Raw genomic sequence first — 22,896 nt, 5'->3', positions numbered from 1 at the left:
GCTCCACACGCGTCAAGGAGGCCCTGGGTTTGAACTGTGGACCTCCCATGTGGTAGGCAGATGCCCTATCCATTGGGCCAAGTCCACTTCCCTGTAAATTTCTTTTTAATGTAGTCTGGCTCTCTGCATAAAACGAGAACTTTTTGGAAACATTATTTGCAATTCCTTCAGTATTATAATTATGTTTATATTATTTATATTACTATTATATTTATTTATTATTATTCCTTAGGAGACAAAAGTAATTTCTTCATTTGTTTTTACTTTTCTTCAGTTTTTTTCTCTTATGTGAATATAAACACTTTCTCCAATGTCCCAGTCAAAAGAGAAATTTGCTAGGCGATGTGTGTATCCTCTTTCTTTTTTTTTTTTTTTTAAAGATTTATTTATTTATTTAATTTCCCCCCCTCCCCTGGTTGTCTGTTCTTGGTGTCTTTTTGCTGCGTCTTGTTTCTTTGTCCGCTTCTGTTGTCGTCAGCGGCACGGGAAGTGTGGGCGGCGCCATTTCTGGGCAGGCTGCTCTTTCTTTTCACGCTGGGCGGCTTTCCTCACGGGCACACTCCTTGCGCGTGGGGCTCCCCTACGCGGGGGTCACCCTTGCGTGGCACGACACTCCTTGCACGCATCAGCACTGCGCATGGCCAGCTCCACACGGGTCAAGGAGGCCCGGGGTTTGAACCGTGGACCTCCCATGTGGTAGACGGACGCCCTAACCACTGGGCCAAAGTCTGTTTCCCTGTATCCTCTTTCAAAAGAGAAGAGCGGAGGGGAAAAGAAGAAACAGCCAGGTGTTGCAGAATGTTTCCATTGGCCTCCTACCAAAGTATTGGTTTGTTTAAAGAGATACTTTATATATCCTATTAGTCCTTGATGTGAATGCTTATAGTAGTGAAAGACTCACTGTTATTCAAGGAATTTTTAAAACCTGCAACATGTTCCTTTATATGAGTGTGAACCCCGCCATACAAAGAACAAAGGATTGTTGCTGGTATTATAAAAGAATAGGATGCTCTGTTATATAGACTTCTGGCATTTTTCCTCTTTTAAAAAAAAAGGTATACAAGTAATACATGAATATATTCTCATTAGAAAAGATTCAGTATAGAAGTATCAAAGAATAAAAGTCCCACTTTACTCTTCACCTCATGATTTGGAATACAACCGTACTCTTTTTCATGTATTTCTATACAATATGTCCTGATTGTTTTTTAACATAAACTGGTATAATGGCATAAAAGAAAATATATTTGGCACCTTGTCATCTTGCCTAGCTTAATCATAAGTTCCTCTTTTGAGCAAATACCCCAGTTAGCCTTGTCCTGGGCATAACCATAACTAGCAAAGCCTGTATCTCCATATGGCTTGGATGAGAAGAACAGACCTCAGCTTCTCCAAAGGGCCTTGCTGCTTCTGCTTTTCATGCCATATAGTTTAAAACTGCCAATCCCCAGTCTCCACAGGAAAGTCCTGCTTCTCCCCTACCCATCACAATAAAGGCCACAGCCCAGGATCTATGTGTGCTTCTCCTTCCTCCCTCCACTGACCCTGGCAGGAGACTTAGTTAAGTAAGCCCTGGGCCCATCTGCTGCCCTCATTCTCCCTTATCTCTCTTCAAGCCCTTTGATCTAACAAAGTTGTTGTTTCATGCATTCTTGGCTACCTTCTATCTGCCTTTGTCTCTCATCACACAAAGAAGCTTCTATCTAACATCCAAAACAATTGGATCTTACCATATGTATTATTTAGCAACTTGGTTTTTGTTTTGTTTTTTCATTTAATGCTGTATCTTGGAGCTTTTTCCAGATCATTAAATATAGATCCATTATATAACTGTACTTTGATTTATTTAATTATTCCCCATCCATGACGCTGAGGTCATTTCTAATTTTTATGATTACAGTTCAGCAATGAACACCCTTATACTTAATTGAGTAAAGATGTGAGTATTTCTGTAGGACAGCCAAGAAGTTGCTTGGTGTATGCTATTAAATTTTTGTTAGAGTGATGAATTGCCTTTCCAAAACATTTTGCCAATTTGACTTTCCACTGGCATTATAGAACAGAGCCTACTTCCCAGAGCCCTTGACCGTATTTGATATTATTTGCCCATTTTTTTTGATGCTTTGCTTATCTTTAATCTTTTTTAATTTCATTTTTTATATTTTTTTGCAAAATTAAATTTTTTTTTAGTTGCCAATCATTTTATTATATACTTAAAACTTGACATTGTAAAAGATAAATCACAGCGTATTAGGAAAATACTGCAGTTTTTTTTTTATTTCTGAATTTTTTTTCAAAATGTTAAGAAACTCAAAACGTTTCTTTTTCATTATTTAAATTTTTTTTCGTTATGAATCTTTCTCTTGTGGGTTTAAGGATTTGTTGTTTGCTTCCTAAGCTACCTAAGACCTTCTCTACCCCAGCTGTGCCAGTAAGTATGCCTTTGGTTACAATTCAGAGAAAACTCCATCTCAGTTGCTTTAAATAATAAGGAAAATGCATTATCTCATATATCAAAAGCCCCAGATTAGGACAGCATTAAGGTTGGTAAATTTAGTGGCTCAACAGTGTCATCAACAACCCTGTCATTTCTGTCCTTCTACTCTTTTGTATCTTTAGCAAGTTGACTTGGTTAGTTCCCTGCATGGTTACAGAGTGACTGCTCCAGTTCAAGGCATGTCAGCAAGACATAACAATTATCAGCAGAGTTTCTCTCTTTGAGAGCCTGCTGTCCTCTTACCCTTCCCACCCGCCGGCAGGTTTCTTCTCATGTCTCATTGGCTAGCATTATGTCACATGATCATGCCTAAATCAGTCACTGGAAAGAAGAATGAAATTGCTAAAAATGGTTAGATCAATCAGGATTTACCTCTGATATACATGGGAGACAATTGAGTTATTGAACAAAATTGGGGTTCTGCTAGCCAAGAAAAATGTGTTTATTGTTGCAAGATTTTTGTTAAAAGTATTAATACTTCTTTACTCTTAATACTTCTTTACTCTTAAGTATTGTTGAAATACTTAAAAATGTAAGTGTTGTGGCATAGGCAACCAATAGCATTTGCCAAACCCAAGTTATAAAGATATTGTTCTATATATCCTTTTATTATGTATATATTGTATATGTGTGTGTATATATATATATATGTAGCTTATGTATTTTTAAATGTATAATTTCTAGGCTTTTATTCTCTCTAGTTTCTCTCTCTCTCGTGTGAGGTCAGGTTTCAACTCAATTTCTTTCCCCTAATGGTTAGTTTACTATTCAAATATCATCATTTCCCTATTAATTGACAGTGCTATCTTTATCCTAAGCCAAATTAACAAATTTACATATATTTGTTTAAGGATTACCTATTCCATTACATATTGTTGCATATTGGCTTAATCCTGCCCTGTTTAAATCACTATATTTAATTATTAAATTGTTCTATGTATTAGGATAGATGGTCTCTCATTAGTATACTTTTCTAGAATGTTTTTGAATATTTTTGTAGATATAAGCCTCCATATGAACCTTAAAATAAGTTTGTCAACTTCTGTTTTTAAAATCCAATCATCATTTTGATTGGGAGTGCATATACTGTTTTTTTAAAACTTTATTTTGTATATTTAATAATTGAAATATAAACAATAATTTAAAAAGAAAAAGAAAACACAGTTGAATGAAAACATACATTTCTCAATTAAATGTTCTGGATACATATAAGTTTTTTTTTTTTTTTGATCATGCAATATGTTACACAATATATTTGGTTCATAGTAATGCAGTATTTGCCTTTTTCTGTCTGGCTATCTTCACTCAACATAGTGTCCTCCAGGTTCATCCATGTTGTCATATGCTTTACGGCTTCATTTCTTCTTACAGCTGCATAATATTCCATCCTGTGAATAGACCACAGTTTGTTTATCCTTTCATCAGTTGATGGACACCTGGGTTATTTCCAACTTTTGGCAATCATGAATAATGCCACTGTGAATGTCAGTGTGCAGATGTCTGTTCATGTCACTGCTCTCAGTTATTCTGGGTATATACCCAGTAGTGGCATTGCAGGAGCATGTGGCAAGACTATATTCAGCTTCTTTAGGAACTGCCAAACAATCCTCCACAGTGGCTGTACCATGATGCATTTTCACCAACAGTAAATAAGTTTTCCTATCTCTCCAGATCCTCTTCAACACTTGTAGTTCACTGTCTTTTTTTTTTTTTTTTAATATTTATTTCTCTCCCCTTCCCCCTCCCCACCCCGGTTGTCTGTTCTCTGTGTCTGTTTGCTGCGTCTTCTTTGTCCATTTCTGTTGTTGTCAGCGGCACGGGAATCTGTGTTTCTGTTGGGTCATCTTGTTGTGTCAGCCCTCCATGTGGGTGGCGCCATTCCTGGGCAGGCTGCACATTCTTTTGCGCTGGGCAGCTCTCCTTACGGGGCACACTCCTTGCATGTGGGGCTCCCCTATGCACGGGACACCCCTGCGTGGCACGGCACTCCTTGTGCACATCAGCACTGCGCATGGGCCAGCTCCACACGGGTCAAGGAGGCCCGGGGTTTGAACCGTGGACCTCCCATGTGGTAGACAGACGCCCTAACCACTGGGCCAAGTTCACCGCCCACTGTCTTTTTAATAGTGGTCATTCTGATAGGTGTCAAATGATATTCATTATGGTTTTGATTTGCATTTCCCTAATCATTAGTGATGTTGAGCATTTCTTCATGTATTTTTTTGCCATTCCTATTTCTTCTTTGGGCAAATGTCTATTAAAGTTTTTTTTGCCCATTTTTAAATTGGGTCATTTGTCTTTTTATTGTTGACAATGTATCTCTTTATATATCTTGGATATTAAACCCTTATCTGACATGCGATTTCCAAATATTTTCTCCCATTGATTTGGCTGCCTTTTCACCCTTTTGACAAAGTCCTGTGAGGTGCAAAAGTGTTTAATTTTGAGGAGGTCCCTTATATCTGTTTTTTCTTTTCTTTCACATGCTTTGGGTATAAGGTCAAAGAAACCACCACCTGCTACAAGATCTTAAAGATGTTTCCCAATATTTTCTTCTAGTAGTTTTATGGTTTTGGCTTTTATATTTAGGTCTTTGATTCATTTTGAGTTGATTCCTGTATAGGTAGTGAGAAAGGGGCCCTCTTTCTTTCTTTCGCTTATAGATATCCCAGCACCATTTGTTGAAGAGACTGCTTTGTCCCATTAACATGGATGTGGTAGGTTTGTCAAAAACCAGTTGACTGTATAGGTGAGGGTTTATTTCTGGATTCTCAATTCTATTGCACTGATTGATATGTCTATCTTTTTGCCATTACTATGCTGTTTTGACCACTGTAGAATTGTAATATGTTCGAAGGTCAGGCAGTGAAATTCTTCCCATGTCACTCTTCTTCTTTAGGATGCTTTTGGCTATTCAGGTGCACTTTCCCTCCCAAATGAATTTGCTAATTGCCTTTTCTAATTCTGTAAAGTTGCCTCCTGGAATTTTGACTGGTATTGCTTTCAATCTTTAAATTAGTTTGGGTAAGATTGACACCTTCACAATATTTATTCTTCCAACCCATGAACATGGAATGTCTTTCCATTTGTATAGGTCTTTTAAGTTTTCTTTTAACATTGTTTTGTAGGTTTCTGCATATTGGTCCTGTACTTCTTTGGTTAAATTGATTCCTAGCTATTTTGTTACTGTTGTAATTGCAATTTCCCCTCAAATTTCCTGCTCAGATTGTTCAGTGTTTTTATGAAGAAAGGATGCTAGATTTTGTCAAATGCCTTTTCTGCATTGATTGAGATGATCATGTGGTTTTTTCCTTTCAATTTGTTAATGTGGTGTATTACATTGATTGATTTTCTTATATGAATCAGCCTTGCATACCAAGAGTAAATTCCACTTGGTTGTGATGTACAAGTATTTTGATATGCTGTTGGATTCGATTTGCAGTTATTTTGTCGAGAATTTTTGTATCTATGTTCATTAGAGAAATTGGTCTGTAATTTTCTTTTCTTATGGTGTCTTTATCCGTCTTTGGTATTAGGGTGATTTTGGCTTCATGAAAGATGGGTAATTTTCCCTCCTCTTCAATTTTTTGGAAGAGTTTAAACAGGATTGCTGTTAATTCTTTTTGAAATGCTTGGTAGAATTCACCTGTGAAGCCATCTCATCCTGGATTTTGCTGGGAGATTTTAATGACGGATTCAATCTTTTTAGATGTGATTAGTTTGCTAAGTTCTTGTATTTCTTGTAGCATCAGTGTAGGTTGTTTGTATATTTCTAGAAATTTGTCCATTTCATCTAGGTTTTCTAGTTGTTGGCATGCAGTTTCTCATAATATCCTCTTATGATCGTTTTTATTTCTGTAAGTTCAGTTGTAACTTCCCCCCTTTCATATCTGATTGTAATTATTTGCATCTTCTTTTTTCTTTGTTAGTCTAGCTAGAGGTTTGTCAATTTTATTGATCTTCTCAAAGAACCAGCTTTTGGCTTTGTTGATTTTCTCTTTTGTTGTTGTTGTGCTCAATTTCATTTATTTTTGCTCTAATCTATATTATTTCTTTCCTCCTTCTTTGGGATTGGTTTGCTGTTCTTTTTATAGTTTCTTTAGTTGTTCAGATAAATCTTTGGGTTTAGCTCTTCTTTTTTAATATAGGACATTTAGTGCTATAAATTTCCCTCTTAGGGTTGCCTTCGTTGTATCCCATAACTTTTGTAAGTTGTGTTCTCGTTTTCATTTGTCTCAGTATATTTACTGATTTCAGTTGCAACTTCTCGTTTGACACAGTGATTGTTTAGGAGTGTGGTGTTCAGCCTACACACATTTGCGAATTTACTTTTATTCTATTATTGATTTCCAGTTTCATTCCATTATGATCTGAGGAGGTGCTTTGTATAATTTCATTCTTTTTATATTTATTGAGAGCTGCATTGTGCCCTAACATGTGATCTGTCCCAGAGAAAGATCCATGGACATTTGGGAAGAATGTATAACCCACTGAGTTTGGATGCAGCATTCTGTATATGTCTGTTGGGTCTAACTCGTTTATCATATTGTTCAAGTTCTCTGTTTCCTTGTTGAAATCTGTCTAGTTGTTCTATCTAATGATGTGAATGGGGTGTTTAAGTCTCCAATGATTATTGTAGAGATGCCTAGTTCTTCTTTCTGTTTTGCCAGAATTTGTCTCATCTATTTTGGGGCACTCTAGTTAGACACACAGATATTTATGACTGTTTTATCTTCCTGGTGGATTGTCACTTTTATTAATATATAATGGCTTTCTGTATCTCTTATAACTTTTTTGCATTTAAAGTCTATTTTGTCTAATACTGGTATAGCTACCTCTCCTCTTTTTTGGTTACTATTTGCATGGAGCATCTTTTTCCAACCTTTGACTTTCAGTCAATTTGTATCTCTGGGTCTAAGGTGAATTTCTTGAAAGCTGCATATGGATGGCTCTTGTTTTCTTATCAGTTCTGTCAGCCTATATCTTTTATTTGGGGGGTTTAATCCACTCACATTCACCGATATTATTGTAAATGCATTATTTACTTCCACGATTTTATTCTTTGGTTTTCATATGTTGTATCATATTTTAGTCTATCCTTTCACTCTTTTGATTTTCCTTTCTCTGTTCTTTCTTCTATACTCTGCTCCATGCCTCTCTTTCCTGTCTTTTTATTTCATGTTCTAAGGCTTCCTGTAAAGGTGGATTCTTTTTTGCAAACTCTCTTAGTTTCTGTTTGTTTGTGAGTATTTTATACTCACCTTTGTATTTGAAGGACAATTTTTGCTGGATAAAGAATTCTCAGCTGGCAGTTTTTCTCTTTCACTATCCTAATTGTATCATACCACTGAATTTGTATCATACCACTGTAATGGTATCATACTACTGTATGATACATGGAGGCAAGAAACCATGCCTCTATGGTTTCTGAAGAGGTGTCTGCACTAAGTCTTACTTGGCATCCCTTGTATGTGATGGTTTGCTTCTCCCTTGCTGCTCTGAGACTTTTCTCTTTATCTTTGACATTTGACATTCTGAGTAGTATGCGTCTTGGAATAGGTCAATTTGGATTCATTCTGATTGGGGTACCATGTGCTTGTTGGACATAAAAGTTAATTTCTTTCATCAGAGTTGGGAAACTTTCATTTACTAGTTCCTCAAATACTCTTTCTACCCCTTTACCCTTCTTTCTCCTTCTGGAACTCCCATGACATGTATGTTGTTGTGTTTTGTGTTGTCATTCAACTCTCTGAGCCCCTGCTCAACTTTTTCCATTCTTTTCTCTCTCTGCTCTTTCCTCTCTTCAATTTCAGTTCTGCCTTCAGTATCACTTATTCTTTCTTCTTTCATTTCAAGTCTGCTGTTGTATGCCTCTAATGTGTTTTTTGACCTCACCCATTGTGTGTTTCATTCCCATTCTGTTACTTTTCTGTTCAGGATTTCAAGTTCTTCTTTGCACTCATTTAGTGTCTTCTTGATATCATTTATCTCTTTAGTCATACTGTCTTTCAACTCATTAATTTGATTTGGAAAATTTGTGTGCATCTTGCTAATCTGTTCTCTCAAACCTGCCTCTCTTCTGGGGCTTTGATATATTCCCTTTCATGGGCTATGTCTTCCATTTTCTTATTATGGCTCATAATTTTTTTGCCAATGTCTAGGCATCTGATTAGGATGTATTTTACTCAAATACTCAGTTTCTTTCTCTTTTGTAGGGATTTAGTGGCCAGAGGCTGTGTGTTACCACTGTTCTTCCATTCTTGGCTTCAACTGTATTGTTACAATTGTCCCTGTTAGTTGCTCAAAACTTGGCTCTGGACTCAGTAATTGGTTGCAGATCCACTTCCTAGGGTCTTGGGGATGGAAGCTATAAAGACCAGAAAAAGCCTCTCTTACTTATTTTTAATTTTCTCACATGCACTTCCTTGGTCTGCCAACAGCTGGCACTCTTTTGGAAGCTCTCAGTTCAGTGCCTCGTCAGAATGTATTTGTTGCAACATAGGATCAATGTGATAGAGCTTCCTGCCTGGAGGTTAAGAGCCTTGTAACTCAGACTTTCCCAGAGTCAGTTCTCCAACCTTCTTTGGCAGCCTCCTGCCTTTTCCATGATAGTAAATAGTTCCACTCCCCCTCTGAGTCCTCAACAATCTGTCCTGGTTAGAAGAGAAGGACATTGGGAGGGCTGTATATCTTTAGCCCCTTACTGGCCCCCAAGGAAACAATGAGACAGTCCCATCTGGCCTGGAAGGGCTCCTGGGACACAGCAGACCAACTTAATCAAAATCTGAGCCACCCTTAGGCTGTGTCTCTCTCCACTTTCCTGGGGTGGTAGATCCCTGGAGTCCCCTTTGTCTTTAGCTGTGATTCCCCTCCTTTGTTCCTTTCTCCTCTGGGCAGTGTCCAGCCTTCTCCTGGTGTCCTAAACCCTAGAAGATCTTTTTCCAGGCTGTCTTCCCATTTGTTTATGTCTTCTAGTAAAGTTTATATCCTTATTTAGGTTTAGAGTTCCCACAAACTGACCTCACCTGTGCAATAGATTTACCCTGCACATGTCTTAGGATATGATTTCCTCCACTTTTATTTCTCTGTGGGTATTACTCTGTTCTATACCTCTACAACTTATCTTGTTCTCTTGATTTTTTATTGCTTTCTTGTTTTCTTAGGTTGTTATGTACTTATTCTTTTACAGAGATACAGATATAGACATAGATATTGGGATAGGTATATGTATATAGATATGGATGTGGTGATGGCTATGGACATAGTTGAAGACAGCTAGAGATATAGTAGATATCTTTTGTGTAAACATGGGATTTTAGGTGGCAGTTAAGATAGATACCTGTGCTCAATCTATCATCTGATCTGTTGGCATTTCATTATATAAATTGATGAACCGATTGCCTAATATATTTAAAGTATGATATCTATTGCTTACACAGATATTGAAAGCTCTTCTCAATTCTGCCACAAGGTACTTATATGAAATATAATCTGGAAGAGAATGTAGTAATACATGAAAAGTTATACACTTGTGCTATATTGTACACTCCTAGATCTACCAGTGACTTGGAATGATGGTAACAGATGGCAAAAAAAGAGCTGTTTTCTTTATTATAGCTTAAAGCACTGACAGATGCTACTAAAATAGCAAATGAAAATTCGGAAATAAATCCACTGACAAGAAAATCTTTACAAGATTATTATTGGCAGATAAGGTAGGTTTGGGGCCATTTTTGTACTCATCATGACTTTATTAAGTAATTTCTTAGTTTTTTAACAAAGATTTATTTTATTTTTTCTTTGCCCCCCGCCCCCATTCCCCCGTTGTCTACTCTCTGTGTCCATTCACTGTGTGTTCTTCTGTGTCTGCTTGTATTCTCATTAGACAGCTCCAGGAACTGATCCTGGGACCTTCCAGAGTGGGAGAGAGGCAATTACTCTCTTGCGCCACCTCAACTCTCCTGTTCTGCTACGTCTTCTTATTTTCTCTCCTCTGTGTCTCTTGTTGCATCATCTTGCTGCACCAGCTCTCTGTGTTGGCCAGCATTCCTGTGTGGGGTGGCTTTCCTGTGTGGGGTGGCATTCCCTTGTGGGCTAGCACTCTGCGTAGGCCAGCTTGCTGCATGGGCCAGCTTACCCTCACCAGGAGGCCTTGGGCTTCGAACCCTGGCCCAATTGGTTGAGTCACATCTGTTTCCCTTAAGTAATTTCTTTAGATAGAGTACTGCATTTGCTATGGAAGTTATAAAGTAAGAAAAGGACAAGTTCCCTACTCTTTGTGCAGTTATAAAAATGCCTTCAAATTTTCAAAGTGTTTAAGATTTATGTTTTGTGTAAAAACTTTTCACAGAAGTACTATCTGAACATAGCATTTTAAAAAATACTTATAAAAATTTAAAAAAATACTTTAGATTACATAAGTGTTATATAAAAAATATAGGGTTTTCCCATATGCCCAATCCCTACTCCTCCTACAGTTTCCTACCTTAACAATATCCTTCATTAGTGTGGTACATTTGTTACAATTGATGAACACACATTGGAGCATTGCCACTAACCATGGATTGTAGTTTATGTTATAGTTTACACTCTGTCCTGTACAATTTTGTAAATTATGACAAAAGTTATGTAACATATCCATCATTGCAACATCATTCTGGAAAATTCCAGTGTCCCCAAAATGCCCCCATATTACACCTGTTTTTCCCTCTCCCTCCCTTCAGAACTTCCAGTGGCTACTGTCTCCACATCATTGATTAAAGTTCTTACATTATTAGAATAACAATAAATCTATAGTAGAATAACCATTAAGTTTACTGTAGTCCATCATTCATTCCCCAATGATGAGGATGCTGGGATGGTGGTGCCCTCTCCACCTGTAATTGAGAGCGGGAGTAGTTATAGTTTTAATATCAATTGATTAGGGAAACAAATGTTGATGAAAATCCATGAATTTATTAATACTTTTTAATTGATTTTTATTATGTGAATTTTGAGTGTTAATGGATATTGAAAATTCATACACATTACATATGTGCAAGAAATATTGTTAACTTAGTCTAAAGATATTTAATGGATAAAGGATATAAGGACTCCTAGAAAACCATGGTCCATAAGTCAGAAACAATTAACTTATAGACTAGTTGGGACAAACTAGTTAAGAAGGCATGGGATAGTTTTGTTTTTGTTTTTTGTTTTTTAAAATCTTTCTCCTGTACTTGCTCTCCCCTCCATTCCTACTCATATTGTTTTATTTTAGGTGTTTATCTCATAGCCTGACTATTCAGTCTCCTAAAAGTCCTCTCCTTTAGCTATGCTCCATACTGAAATCAAAGTGAGTTTTCTAAAATAATAACTTTTTTTGGCTCCTGTTATCTCCCAGATAAAGTACAATAGCTTTTAGCATGATTTATAAAGTCCTGCATAAGCTGGCTCCTACTTATTCCTCCAGCTTCATGTTCAGGCTTTCTGCACTTAAATTTTATAGTTCCTTTCCTTAAATAGAGTATGCTGTCTAACACCTCTCTTTGTTTTAATGCTTCTTATTTCTTGAATGCTCTTTCATCCATTTTCTGCTTAACAGTTCAACCCACAAATTTCATTTGATGTTATTTCCTCAGGGAAGCTTTTATTCACCCATTAGATTAGGCTAAATTCTATTTCTCACATTGCACTTTACATTTCCCCTTTGCAACACTCATCACATTTGTAGTTACTTATTCTTTCTTTTTCCCTCCTGGGATGTTAGTTCCCTGCACCTAAACAGTGCTTGCCACACCATAGACAATTATTATGTATTTATTGATTTGAATTGAATCGAATTGAAACTTTATATAAAGTTTTTCCTTGGTGTTGCCTATTATTATCTTATTTATGCCCATATTCTAGCAAAAATCAGTTTTTGTTAAAGAGAACATGATTGTGTGGTGAACAAGGAAAAGAAAACATTCCAGTAGGATGAGACTTACTAAAAATAACCAGCAGTGTGCATATTACAGTTACCATTTTTTGGTAGTACATCTGCTGAGCAGTTGGCACTTGGAAATGGAAGGAAGGGCTTCCTTTGAAGAGGTACATTTTATTTCCCATCAAGTTATTATCAAAAACCATCAGTATTGGGGAGAGTGCGAACTACAGGGTAAACTATTATCTGTGTAGGGCAGCAGTGTCCCAAAATGTGTTCACCGAGTGCGATGAATGTTCCGCAATGATGAGGGAGGTTGTTGATGTGGGAGGAGTTGGGTGGGGGAGTGGGGGGTATACAGGAACGTCTTATATTTTTTAGTGTAACATTTTTTGTGATGCATATATTGTCAAAAAATAAAATTTACAAAAATGATGTGGTGGGGGGTGGGGAGTGGGTTATATGGGAACCTCTTACGTTTCCTGTGTTTTTGTTTTTTAATGTAACATTCCTTGTGATGTACTAACTTTAATTTCAAAAAATTAAAAAAGAAACAGAAAACATCAGTATTAGCAGGAGAGGCATAAGGGAAGTAGCAAAATGAACTCTTCCTTGAGGAAAGAACAATTTTGCAAATCATTTTGGAAAGGGGCAGAAAAGTCAGGAAAAAAATACATGACTTACAAAAAAAAAAGATTGAATGCTGGGGGAGGGGCAGGAAATGAAATGGGGGACATTACTACTGACCGCACAGAAATAAAAAAATATATCATAAGAGGGTACTATGAACAACTACATGCCAACAGGTTAGGTAACCTAGATGACATGGACAAATTCCTCAAAATATGCAAACTACCTACATTGATTCAAGAAGAAATTGAATATCTCAACAGACCAAGGACAAGTATAGGTATTGAATCAATAATCAGAAACCTCCCAACATAGAAAAGCTCAGAACTAGATGGCTTTACTGGTGAATTCTACCAAATATTTCAAGAAGAATTAACACCTGTTCTGCTCAAACTCTTCTCAAAAATGGAAAACAGGGAACACTTCCTAACTCACTTTATGAGGTCAACATCACCCTAATACCGAAGCCAGATAAAGATACCACAGGAAAAGAAAATTACAAACCAATATCTTTTCTGAATATTTATGCAAAATTCCTCAACCAAATATGAGCCTACTGAAACCAACAGCACATTAAAAGAATTGTACACCATGATCAAGTGGGATTTATCCCAGGTATGCCATGGTCATTCAACATAAGAAAATTAATACACTCACGTTAATAGAACAAAGGAACACAATCACATTATCATTTCAATTGATGCAGAAAAGGCATTTGACGAAATTCAGCACTTCTTCTGGATAAAAAACACTTAGACAATAGGAATGCAGCATATGATAAAGCACATATGTGAAAAATCCAGAGCTAATATCATTCTCAGTGGTGAAAGATTGCAAGGTTTCCCTCAAAGATCAGGAAAAAGACAAAGATGTCCACTGTCACAGGTGTTATTCAATACTATACTGGAGGTTTTAGCCAGAAGAGTTAGGCAAGGTAAAGGAATAAAAGGCATCTAAATTGGATAGGAAGAAATAAAACTTTCCCTATTTGCAGATGATATGAAAAAGCCAGAAAAATCCACAACAAAGCTACTATAGCTAATAAGCAAGTTCATTGAAGTGACAGGGTACAAGACTAACACTCAGAAATCAGTAGTGTTTTCATACACTATTAATAAACAATCTAAATAGGAAATTAAGAAAATATTCCATTCACCGTAGTAACTAAAAGAATCAAATATCTAAGAATAAATTTAACAAAGGATGTAACGGACTTGTTCATGGAAAACTACAAAACATTCTTTAAAAAAAATCAAAGACCTAAATAAATAGAAGGACCTTATGTATTCATGGTCTACAAGACTAAATATTGTTTCAAATCAATGTTGTTATAGAATCATACAATCCCAATCAAAATCTCAACAGCCTTCTTTGCAGAAAGGGAAAAGACAGTAATGAAATTTATATGGGAGGGTAAGGGGCCCAAATAGCCAAATCCATCTTTAAAAATAGAATGATTCTGGAGGACGTACACTTCCTAATTTTAAAATTTATTACAAAATTATAGTAATCAAAATAGCATGATACTCGCACAAGGATACACATATAGACAAATGGAATCAAATTGAGAGTTTAGAAATAAACCCTCTTATCTATCACCAATTGATTTTTGACCGGGATGCCAGTTTCAATCAGTGGGGAAAGAATAGTCTCTTCAACAAATGGTGTTAGGAAAACTGTATATCCATATGCAACAAAAAGGAGAGACCTTAGCTCATACCATACTCAAAAATTAACTCAAAATGTGTCAAAGACCTAAATATAAAAATACAAACTATAAAATTCATAGAAGAAAACATAGGGAAGCATCTTCTGGACCTTGTGTTGGGTAATGGTTTCTTAGACTTTACACCAAAAACATGAGCAACTAAAGAAAAAATAGATGAGTGGTACCTCATCAAAATTAGAAATTTTTGTACATCAGAGGATTTCATAATGAAAGTAATAATGTCTTATGGAGTTTAAAAAGATATGGAAGGGAGCAGATATGGCTCGAGCAGTTGAGCACTTGCTTCCAAAATGGAAGGTCCTGGGTTTGGTCTCCAGTGCCTCCTAAAACAAAACAAAATGAAACAAAACAGAACAAAAAATAAGCAAACGAATAACTCAGGGGAGCCGATGTGGCTTGGTGGTTGAGCACCACCTCCCACATATGAAGTCTAGGGTTCAAACTCCGGCCCCAGTACCTAAAAAAAAACAAAGAGAGAGAGACAGAGAGAGCAGATATAGCTCATTTGGTTGTGCACCTGCTTCCCATGTACAAGGTCCTGGGTTCGATCCCCAGTATCTCCTTAAAAGAAAAAAAGATATAGAGAGTTAAAATAAAAAACTTTAGAATGTAAAAGTGTAAATGGAATTAAAGATCCTTTCATTGTCCAGGAGGAGGATGAAGGTAACTTTTCATATTAGACTTTGATAAATCAAGGACTCAGGTTTTAACTTGTAAGATAACCAATGAAAAAAGAGATAAAAGATGTGGCATCCAAATCAATAGAAGAGGTAAACAGAATAATAAAAGAAATACCCAAACATCCAAAATAAAGCAAGAAAAGAGAGAAAAAGGAATATGGGACAGATGAGATAAATAACAAAGAGGAAGATGGAAGAGTTCAACCCAAATATATCTAAATGGGTTAAATGCTCCATTTCTTGTCTAGATTGATAGGGCTTTTTAAAATTCCAATTATATGTTGTTCAGAGAAGACTCATCTAAAACATAGGGATATAGACATATGGAGAATAAAAATAATATAAAAACCATACCGTGCAAATACTAACAAAATAAAGCTGGGATAGTTTTATTAATATAAGACAAACCGTTCTTTAAGGAAAAGATAAAGAAGGTGTTTCAATTCACCATAAATATATAACATATGCACAAACATACATGTAGTAAGACTTTAAAATGTATAAAGCAAAGTTGATAAAAATACAAGGAGAAATAGCAAATTTACAAACTTACTTGACAATTTTAACATGATCCTTTTAACAACTGATGAAACAAGTAGACCAAAAAACTCAGTAAGGATACAGAAGATTTGAATAACATGATTAATTAACTTGATTTAATGGATATAGTTAAAGAACACTGCACCCAACTGCTGCCAGATATCACCCTCTTTGAGCAACATGGACCATTTACAAAAGTTGACCATTCAATCTCAAAGTCTCAATATATTGAAAGGATTTAAATAATTCAGTGCAGGAACCCCAATATGAAAAAATATAGCTAGGGAATCCCTTTATGTTTGGAAATTAAGAAAAACATGCTTAAACAAGCTATTTGTTAAAGAAAATATATTGATAATTAGGAAGTATGCTGAATGTGCTGATGAAAAATACTGTGTATCAAAATGTGTGGGATTCAGCTAAATTAGTTCTTAGAGGACATTTTGTTGATTTAAATGCATGTATTAGAGAAGAAGAAAGGTTGAAAATTAATGAACTAAGCATCCTCCTTAAGAAGTTAGAAAAAAATAGGAATAATGAAATAAAGAGAAGAACAGAAATTACTGAGATATAATAGAGAGATCCAACAAAACTAAACATTTGATAGAAATTAAATTCTGGCAATGGCAAGGCTGACTAAGAAAAAAGAGAAATGGCAAAATATATCATATCAGGGAAGAAAAGGAGACATCACTGTAGATGTTGTATGCTTTATGCCATTGAATGTAGACTTTGTATGAAACTGACAAATCCCTACAAAAATCCAACTAATAAATCCAAGAAAAGAAGAAAAAATACCCTAAGTAATCAGTAATTATTAAATAAATCATATCAGAAGGTTGAAACCTTTCTGCAAAGAGAACCTGAGGCTCAGATGTCTTCATTTGAGATCTTTAAAACATTTAAATCACTGGTTCTCAAAGAGTGGTTCTTAGACCTGCAGTATCAGCAACTGCAAATAATCAGGTCCTCCAGGGACCTACTGAATCAGAAACTCTGAGTGTGGGGCCAATAATCTGTATTTAATAAGCCCTTCAGGTGATTCTGGTGCACAATATAGTTTGAGAACCTTTGATTTTAAAATAACTTCTGTATCCTCAAACTCTTTGGAGAGAAAAAAGTGGCCATGTTCTCCACTTTTTTTTAGATAATAATTATACTTGAATTAAAACTGGACAAGAACAAGTACAATAAAGTAATATTATGACCCAATTTCATTCATGAACATAAATACAAATATGCTAAACAGAACTTTATCAAATAATTTATCATGATCTAGTTGGGTTAATTCCAAGAATGCCAGGATGGTTTAACGTTAGAAAATCAATTATTGTAACTTGTCATTGTAATATAAGGTGTCCAGAAAGTAACATAGAATAAGCATCTTTTTAAACAGTATAGCTCTTTCATTGTTCCTTCCTTCCAGTATCCCTCTTCTCTCTTTGAGGACTGTTACTTTAGAGTCTTGCAGTTTCCTTCCTCAGAAGCATTTGCATTTTATAGGGTACTTTTGAATAGTGAAAAACATGTAAGTCATAAAGGAATGAATCTCTAGTGGTAGAATTTCAGTCTCTGTATCAAGTTGTGGATAAAACGGAAAAAAAAAATGAGGTGGGTGTTCGGAAAAGTTAGTGCAATATATTTTTTTAAATTTATCATTATTGTTGTAGTAATACAAAACAGCTGTATGACTTAGAAAGGGGAAAGGACCTCTCCTTACTCCATAGTATATTACAGACTTGGAAACAGATTAAATCTCTTCGACAACGGCAAGGGTTTACAAGCACCTCTATAAAGTTACAGTTTCAGAGGTGAGTGGGTGCTCTATTTGCTCTTAAATGTTTCCTGAGAAAATGCCCATAAATAACTGGGAATTCACAGTAACTGGGTGAAAATTCAGAAGCTAGACAACTATTTAAATTAGTTAACAGAATATTTGTATCTTAAAATTTTCAGTTTTTGTTTTGCTTTAGTCAAACTTTGGGGTGTGTTTATCACCCATCAGTTATTTGTAAGAGTGCTTGTTCTATGTGAATATTTTTTCATGTTTAAATGAGGAAAATTGTAGCTAAACATTTCATTGTCCCTAGTCTGCAAAAGAAGCACAATTCTTTTGCTTTGTCTTGCTTATAGTCCTTTAATCCTTACTTTTGTATATTTTTTAAGAACTGATCTTTTTCTTTTTCTTTTTAACTTTATTTCAAATTTTAAAAAAGTAACAAACAAAAAGCAGCTCAACAAGTTATGAAAGCACCACTCCCAAAAAAGTTCTGTCCTGGCACTTTTTATCTCACCTGATTCCAACAGCAAACTCACTTGTTCCTCCAGTGTTCTGAAAGACACACAGCTGAACACAGATTAGTTAAATAATGTAGTCAAAGTATCCTTATTAATGAAAAAAAAATGAAGAGAAAAGATGCTTAATCATATTCATATCTCACAAAACCAAATCCCTTATTCTTTTTTTACCTTTAGCATTAATATAGTACCTTCTTTGCTTTTGCTACAAAAACATTACAATATTGTTAACAGTAGTCTATAAATTACTTATATTTTTCCCATGTATCACCATATTCTTAACACCTTGTAAAAAGAACATTCCTTTATTTATATTATTAACCACAATCCTCATCTGTCACCAGAATCACTGTTATACATTCCCTGTGTTATCTTCCAGCTGTCTTGATGACTTGACTTGATAGTAACACATTATGAGTGTAACAAATACTATTGATTTGTGGATGTGATTGTGGCTGAAACGAGTAGCCTAGGGAGGTTAATGTTAGTTGGAGGACCCCTGGAAGACTTTTGTCTTGACTATATAAACAATTCTATCAACTTAAGAAGACAATCCAATTTAAAAATGGGCAAAAGATTTTTTTTTAAGATTTATTTTATTTATTTATTTCTCTCCCCTTCCCACCCAGCCCCTGCCCCGGTTGTCTGTTTTTTGTGTCTATTTGCTGCTGCTGCTTCTTTGTCCGCTTCTGTTGTTGTCAGCGGCATGGGAATCTGTTTCCTTTTGTTGCGTCATCTTGTTGTTTCAGCTCTCCGTGTGGGTGGTGCCATTCTGAGGCAGGCTGTACTTTCTTTCACTCTGGGCGGCTCTCCTTATGGGGTGCACTCCTTTTGCGCGTGGTGCTCCCCTACGCGAGGGACACCCCTGCGTTGTCAGGGCACTCCTTGCGCACATCAGCGCTGTGCATGGGCCAGCTCCACACGGGTCAAGGAGGTCCGGGGTTTGAACTGCAGACCTCCCATGTGGTAGATGGACGCCCTAACCACTGGGCCAAGTCTGCTTCCCTGGGCAAAAGATTTTTAACAGATCCTTCACAGAGGTAAAAAGATGTTCAACATTATGTCATGTCATTAGGGAAATGAACAATTAAACCACAATGAGATACCACTACATACTAAAAATTAAAAAAAAAAAAAGGAAAGAAAGAGAAGGAAGAAAAGACAGTAACATGCTGACAAGGATGTAGAGCAAGAGGAACTCTCATTCATTGTGGTGGGAAAGCAAAATTGGATACCACTTTAGGAACAATTTTGTACTATCTTATGAAGTGTGCAGGGTAAGGTAGCAGGAGGTTGAAGATACAGCCCTGTCTTCTTATTCAGGCAACAAATTCTTCTTGTCAGTGTTAGCAACACAGCTTGAGCTTACAGAAACTGGCCGGGTAACTAGCTACAGACCTTGCTTCCTGCCTATTGAACCCAAATGACAGCACTTGTACACAGCACAGAGAGTCCAGATTCTTCTATGTTTTCTTCACCTGTGTTCTCTGTTAGGTGCCTGCATACCTAGAGGAGATTCAGATTGCTTTCAAATATGCTTTTAAAAAGAGAAAGTGCAAGTTATACAAATATGAAAATCCACAACCCGCTCGTCCCAGAATAGAAAGATCACTGCCTCAATCACCAAAAACAAACAAATGAAAACACCAGAGGAGGGGTGGTGATGGTGTATTCTGAGTATTAAAGCATTGATTCTAAAAGTTGCTGTGCATTAACATCACCTGGAAAACCTTAAAAATTACTTCTGAATTAATTGCTTTGTTATATGGTCTGTACATTAAGATTTTTTTAAAAGCTCCCTAGATAGATTTTACTATACAAGAAAGCTTGAAAGCTGTAATTTTAAAGAACTTACAGTCATTGAATTTATTAAATCAAAACAAAAATAATAAAAAAATAATATTCATTGAGTATTTGTTATACTCCAAGCAGTGGACTGAGCACTTTCCATGCATTAGTGCATTTAATCCTCACAACAACTGAATTTTCAGATGAGAAAATTGAGTCATAGAATACTTAAGTAACTTGCCCAAATTCTGTAGTATCGGTAATGGGGCTGAATTTTCAACTTAGGTAATCTGTTTTCAGGTTGATACAGGTAACATCCACACTAAGTTCCCTATATTCTATTTCAGAAGACAAAAAACTTATTTTTAAAAACAGCTTTATTGAGATATAATTTACATACTATACAGTTCACACATTTAAAGTGTACAGATCAATGGTTTTTAGTATTTACAGAGTTGTGCAACTATCACTAAAATCTAATTGGAACATTTTAGTCACCCCAGAAAGAAACTATGTGCCCATTAGCCCTTCACACAGTCCCTGATAATTAGTAATTTACTTTTTGTCTTTATGGATTTACCTGTTCTGGACATATGTGTGGTCTTTTGTGTCTGGCTTCTTTCACTCAGCGTGATGTTTTCAAGATTCATCTGTGTTATAGCATGTATCAGAATTTCATTCACTTTATTGTCAAATATTCCATTGTATGGATATACCACATTTTACTTAACCAATCATCACTTGATGGACAGTTTGGTTGTGTCTACCTTTTTTGGCTATTATGAGTAACGCTGTTATGTACATTTGTGTATGAGTTTTTAGTAGACAAATATTTTCATTTCTCTTAGATATATATCTAGTAGTGGAATAGCTGGGTCATTTTAGTAACTCTGTACTTAACATTTTAAGGAATTTCCAGGTTGTTTTTCTAAAGTGGTTGTGCCATTTTACTTTCCCACCATAGCACACAATAATTTATTAAATGACTTTTTTCATAAATGATTGAAATTAAAAACAAAACAAACTTTGCACTGAAACGAACCTATAGGAAAACTCAACTTCCAAACCAATTATTTTCTTAAATTGTTCCAGATAACTGTTGTTTGTTGTACTCCTAATAAAAGAGGAAAAATAATAGTACTTCATAGGGTTGTTGTGAAAATTAAACAAGTTAATATGTGTAAAGTACTTACAACATTGTCTGGCATGTATTTAGTAAGTACTATATAAGAGTTGGCTAGTAGTAGTCTTGGTAGTAGTACTAATGTGTAAACAGCAAGCAGTATAAATGTGATTTGTTTATTCTCACCAGAGTAATGGTTTCTTTTTGCCCTTTGAAAGAGCTATCAACCTTAATGGTAAAGTTACTGGATATGGAGACATCTATAAAAACTGAGGGCAAGTTTATGCTTATGAAATTTCTTTTTTTTATAAGTTTATCATATCATGTCCTTAGGATATAAAATTATTTGTTCTAAAAGATTGTTTTTTGTGTGTATGTGTGTGCATATGCATGGGTGTGTTTTGACAAGACCTTTAACAACTGTCAAATACCTCCATTATTTCTGCTTTAAATATTTCATTTATTATTAATTAGGATAAAAATGAATAAATGTGATGAACAAAAACAAGAAGAACTGTCAGAAATGTCTCATAGTGAGAAGAAAACTGAAGGAAAAAGATTAAAGAATGGGGAAAAACAGGAGGTATTTGTATTGCAAAATAAAATCCAATTCATCTTTACTACTTATAATAATTCATTATTTGGTAGAACAGGAAATCTTGGTCTTTGTAACAGTTACCCAACAATATGACAAGAGAAATGAAAGTTTAATTTTAAGAATAGTTGTCCAAAACTATGACCATACATTGTAAAATATGCACTTACTTTTTGGTTTCTAGGCCCTCTCATATTTAGCTTCAGAACTTGAAGAAACAGATACTAAAGGAATAAAGCCAATTACCTTGATGCCTCAAATTTCTTTCACTGCAGAAGTAACAAATTTATGCAGGTGTTCACTGTAAGCATTTTTAAAGAATTATTTCTTCATTATATATTGTCTATTAATTTTATTATTTTTAATAATGTTAGAGTTCTTGATTGTGTATCTTATGCCAGATACTATGTTGGTGTTTTTTTAATACATGTTCATATTTAATTGTCACCAGAGCTCTGTGGAGTTTGGTATCAACCTCATCTTACAATTGAAGGAATTGATGCTTAAGGAAGGTTAAGTTGCCCAGGGTCACACATCTAATACATGACCAAGGTGGAATATTGACCAGTGTCGTTTGGCTATAGAGCTCATAAAATATTCACTACTAAGCCGTTATTAATGGTGGCTTTTTTGTTTTGTTAGGGAAGTGTTTTATGTTTTGGTATAGATATATTGGAAATAAAGACACCATAAAAAAAATAAGGTTATAAGGCTGCCCATTCTTGTTTTAGGACCCTTCCCTATCAAGAGGGCCCTCTGGACAATTCTCTTCTTTGATAGTATAAGCTTCATTCCTTTCTAGTAGTGACCTCTTCTTTGAGTTATAATGCAAAACCAGACACCATATACATCCCCATTTCTCCAAACTACTAAGCCTATGATTCACATATTCCTTAAAGAGGATATGACAGTGCAGAGAACTGAAATGTACTGAACTATTTCTAACTTTTTAATCACTTCTATCCCACCCAATGGATACTTCCTACCAACCCATCTTTGAGTACTGTGAATGTGGATTATTTAGCATTGTGTTGGTGGCATTGCTCTCATTATCAATTTAAAAGGTCCAGTTTTCTAAGAATTGATTCTTTAGAAAATAATAATGGCAAGTA

The 22,896-nt window shown here is 35.5% G+C and overlaps 1 protein-coding gene across 1 annotated transcript in view; it reads left to right on the top strand.

Moving 5' to 3' along the window:
• Positions 1-22,896, top strand: part of CC2D2B (coiled-coil and C2 domain containing 2B) — a 138,013-nt gene that overhangs the window by 37,764 nt on the left and 77,353 nt on the right. The window contains 4 exon segments of the mRNA XM_058298679.2: positions 10,115-10,212; positions 17,651-17,791; positions 21,664-21,772; positions 21,969-22,087. Coding sequence (XP_058154662.1) covers positions 10,115-10,212; positions 17,651-17,791; positions 21,664-21,772; positions 21,969-22,087 — 467 coding nt within the window.

The sequence above is a fragment of the Dasypus novemcinctus genome, chromosome 6 (assembly GCF_030445035.2).
Source record: "Dasypus novemcinctus isolate mDasNov1 chromosome 6, mDasNov1.1.hap2, whole genome shotgun sequence".
Classification (NCBI taxonomy): domain Eukaryota; kingdom Metazoa; phylum Chordata; class Mammalia; order Cingulata; family Dasypodidae; genus Dasypus; species Dasypus novemcinctus.
The sequence above is the reverse complement of the archived record's forward strand: the minus strand, read 5'-3'. Positions and strand labels throughout refer to the sequence as shown.